The 4,371-nt window shown below is 40.8% G+C and overlaps 1 protein-coding gene across 2 annotated transcripts; it reads right to left on the bottom strand.

Moving 5' to 3' along the window:
• Window positions 394-4,088, bottom strand: LOC109721410. 2 transcript variants are annotated; one of them, XR_002219216.1, is made up of 6 exons: window positions 3,855-4,086; window positions 3,627-3,756; window positions 2,807-3,460; window positions 2,500-2,689; window positions 2,239-2,323; window positions 394-1,502 (listed from the first exon to the last, which is right to left on the bottom strand). XR_002219216.1 is itself a non-coding variant. In XM_020249036.1 (6 exons), exons 1-6 carry the CDS (start codon window positions 3,929-3,931, stop codon window positions 1,461-1,463), a joined length of 1,101 nt encoding a protein of 366 aa, XP_020104625.1. In that variant the 5' UTR covers window positions 3,932-4,088; the 3' UTR covers window positions 394-1,460. The 2 variants fall into 2 exon arrangements, 1 of the variants encoding a protein (XP_020104625.1); XM_020249036.1 differs by having other exon boundaries at window positions 2,577-2,689; window positions 3,855-4,088.

A 4,371-nucleotide genomic window follows, 5' to 3' on the forward strand; every position in this document is an offset into this window, starting at 1 on the left:
CCTCCAACCAAACACAGATTTTGAGATATTCTCCTCTCTCTCTCTCTCTCTCTCTCTCTCCACTCGAAACGCAATATTACACTAATCTAATTCACCAGAACTGAATTTCTAATTATTTTAAAATAATAAAACAAACGCATCCTCAAGTTTATGATATCATGACATCTAGCAACAGAGAGGCAGACAAAATGGTCCCAAAACCATTTTGCGACCGTCCCCATCAAATTTTTATTTGGAGGACTGTCTGCATGACATCCGATAAACCGACCATCCAATCTTTCTTTTACCATGCAACGGTAATAGTTAACAGGAAAAAAGCACATAACACAGTACTTACTGTAACCAATTGCTAAGTGAAAAGAACGGGTCATATTCTAATATAAGTAAAAAAAATAATAAAAATAAAAATAACAAACATAAACATTAGAATCAATTTCCAGAAATTATACAAGTTACAAAGAATCACAACATAGTGGATACAAATTGGTAAGAAACCATCATTTTTCTACAATGATTTGTTGCCAACTATTTTAACACAACCTCTACGAGTCCAACACTTTTCCCTCATCTCCAACATGAAGTCACAACTACACACCATCCATCCAAGTAATAACAAGCAGAGACCTCTTCACGGATGCAACTCAAAGCCAATTAGAGCATGTGGATATTGTTAATACCGATAATAATAATAATAATCTAGAATGAGAAAATCAAGTGGAGAAATGAATAGGATTTGAGCTTCAACGGGATCGAAGGAACATAAATCATCTCTACGGAGGGGAAGTTATAAGAGATAATTAGCAGATTCATAGTAATTACCCCCTTTTAGGCCCAGAATCACAGATAACTAAGCCTTTCGTGTAAGAGTTTCTATTTCTGTACATCAACAACTGGACATGGTCAGGAAGTTAATGAGGGACTGGCCTGAAAATAACAACTACTGAAGCTGCAATCTATATGAAACTCCTGAATTAGTCTACTATCTTGAAAAGATATACACTTTTCTGCTTGGATCCACAAGCAATACATTAAGGAGTCGTTCTTTTCACGGATTTGTAACTTATCAGGGAATATCCGCAAGTTCTAAATGAAATTGTAAGTTGCCAAAGCAAACTAAGACCAAGAGAGCTTAAGAAGCCTAAAGTGATCAAATTACCCATGACTTCCAATTTGCGGGCATCTTACATCACCATGGTGACGGAAATTTTATCAGCCTCATACCCGACAATTGGAAAGTTCTTCATTAAGGGGAAGGGATGTCCAACCCACGTTGCACAGTTACAATCTTACCCTTTCAGAAAGAAAATGCAGAGCACTCTCGGAATGTTACAAATCCATGAAATAAACGACCTATAGGAGATTAAAAACCTTCGCCATCCATTGTGCATCAGGGGGCGTTGCTGCCAACAATCTAAATAATCTCGACGTGGAATTTTCCACAAGGGGCTGCCGACCAACCATTATTTTACTTCTTTAAATTCAAAAGTGGCACGAAACACTTCCTGCACGTTAAGTGTACGAATAAGATAACTTGCTCACAAAAAATGCAAATTCACATGAAAAGTTAGCTGGATTCTGAGACTGAGAGCACAAAACTTTATTCCATCATTTAATACAATAATACAAGAGGAGGTGTTGTTTTCAATATGCTGCAAATGCAACAGTGATGCTATAGTAGATACTCTACAAAACATTTGAATGTTAACGGCTTACGTACCAAGGATTTTCTAAAGTACGACCTACAGTCATCTGGCTACAGATTCTCCAAGGTCATTATTGAGATTAATAAAAATGATTATACAAGTAAACTGATTAAAGCCAAATTATTTTAATGAAAAAATATTGTAATTGTGCACACTTCCAGTAATATTGAAAAACAATAGCAACAAATTTTACAAGTACTCTTAAGGAAGATAGGCACTGGCTTTTTATCCACAGAACATATGTGAGGATAAATGATACTTTCATATGAGTGATGGTCCCAGTTATCACATGTATGATGGCATTCAAAAGTTCAAAACTCTAAATTGGTTCCTCGTACCACATCATTTTAATTGCTTAAGTCAAGTTTCATTGACAGCTTACTCAGAAAATGCATCATTTCCAGATAGCATTAAGCATATATAGCTAAATTCAGCATACAGAAGCCAAATTGGTTAGACTAGAAACCTGGTTACCAACGGCACTCAAATGAAAGACAAATATAGAATTAAAGTTCAAAAAAACAGTTTGATGTACCTTATCAGCAGCCACAGAAGCGAGCTTTACTATCCAATAAACATCAAAATAAATTATCACCAGCTTGCACTGAACACAATCATGACTGCAAAAAGTTACATAAACTGTAAGAATCACCAAAAAGCAATATATATCATTACTATGAATTCTAAATTGCACTTTCTTTCATGAAATCACCTAAAACCATTTCTTAGAAGAGGGTCCCAAAAAGTTAATACAATAACTACGAAACATAAAAAAGGCTAGAAGCAAGGAACTCACCACCAACTAATAAAACAGACAGAATTGCCAAAAGAATGATTTGAATAGGACGACAATATTGAATTTGATACTGAGACCTCTGAAGTTGCCTATGAAGAGCTCCAAGCCACCCATAAATCTGTTTATTGTAAGTCTCCTCTCCGCAAGTACTCAGACAACTCTTACTTCTTTCATAGCATGCATTAACTCCCTAAAGTAATAAAAGGACGACAACAACAACAACAATAACAAAGTTGCTATGATCAGGCGATCAAACTTTCAAAGTATGTAAAAAGGAGAAACAAAATCAAAAGAAAGACCTCACAACCTGCTTCAGCTGATGATCCTGCAAAGGGATGGATTCTTCTTCATCATGTTGGTGACTTCCTTTCCATTTCCTAAACCCATTTCTGTACCATTTGAGCCTGAATTTTGACTGTCCATTTCCTGCCAACCCAGAAAGGCTAAGTATCTTCGGCAATGGTAGATTGGGCCTATCATCTGATGATCTCTCCGAAGTATCCTCACCCTCACTAGGGATCGAAATCTTCCATGAGCCAATATCAGCAGAAGCGCTAGCCACCCTTCGATGCCCACGCGTCCGATTATCCCTAATCTCCGACGAACTCGACTCGGTTGACTCTGAAGAATTCTTCGAACAGTCAATTAAGGCCTCCTTGTTCACCTTAACCATACAATTTCCGACTTCCAGTTGACCAACCGATGGAATGATCAACTCCTTTCGCCATTGAGGCGACGAACCAGATAGAAATAGGGCAAGCTCGTCCCTTTCTCCTTTATCCAGCCGAACCCAACTCAGCCCTTTCTCCCCATGCTTGAGATTGGATTCCTTCAGAGAGTTCTCCACCATCGTTATACGGCTCCCGATAGCTTCAGCAAATTGTTCGTGTCGAGCTCTCGCATCTTCTCCAACCGAGAGGTCCTCATCGTTCGACCTCACCGCTCGTTCCAACTCCTCAAGCTGGGAATACGAGGAAACAAGATCGATTTCGAATGGGCATGAATCAAAAAATAAATTACGTTGGTTCCTCGATCTGAGGATTGATCCAAAAAAATCTCATTTGAAAAAACACGAACCAAATCGAGGACGAATTAGGAGGGCAAAAGCACTAGGATTTCGAAATCACCTGCCATTTAGCGGTGCCGAGGACCGTATGAAGCTCGCGCTGGAGCTCCGCCGAGGCGAATTCGGCGCCTCCGCTGGGCTTCGTCGCGCCTCTCCTCTCCTGAATCCACCTTCTATAAACCGACTCCATCCTACAAATCGACAACAAAAACAAACCCTGAGCCCTCCCCCCCCGAAAGATCTCAAAATCGAACGCGAGAAGCTGGGGAAAACGAGAGAGATCCAATACCTATCGGCCGATTCCTGCACCTCCTCGGCCGCGGAGAAGAAGGGATCCTTCTCCCATCGATCGAAGCACGTCGCCATGAGGGGATCGGAGGAGCTCTCTCTTCGGAACCCTAACCCTAGAATCGGAGAACAAAACGATGGAGAGAGAGAGAGAGAGAGAGAGGGGAAATGGCGATGTCGCACCTTTTTTTCCCCTTTAATTGGAGGGCGAAGCACGAAACTGCGTCGGCGAAGGGAAAATTAAAAATAAATAAATTAATAAGTAAAATGATTTAATACACGAACGGTCGAGATTCGGAAAACCGGGATAGTGAGGGGGGGAGATTTACAGCCGTCGGATCATGTCGGGTCGGATGTGGTCGGAGGAGGCTCGTCGTGTAGCGACGACGACTTCCAGAAACGGGTGCTCATCGCCGTGTCCGGTCCGTGAACTCCTCTGCGTGGGCCCCACCGGAAACACGCTAACACGCTACACACGTGAGAGAGAAGTTACACGTGCGGGGCCCGCGTGTTCTCTT

Source organism: Ananas comosus, linkage group 15, assembly GCF_001540865.1.
Source record: "Ananas comosus cultivar F153 linkage group 15, ASM154086v1, whole genome shotgun sequence".
In the NCBI taxonomy this organism is placed as follows: Eukaryota; Viridiplantae; Streptophyta; class Magnoliopsida; order Poales; family Bromeliaceae; genus Ananas; species Ananas comosus.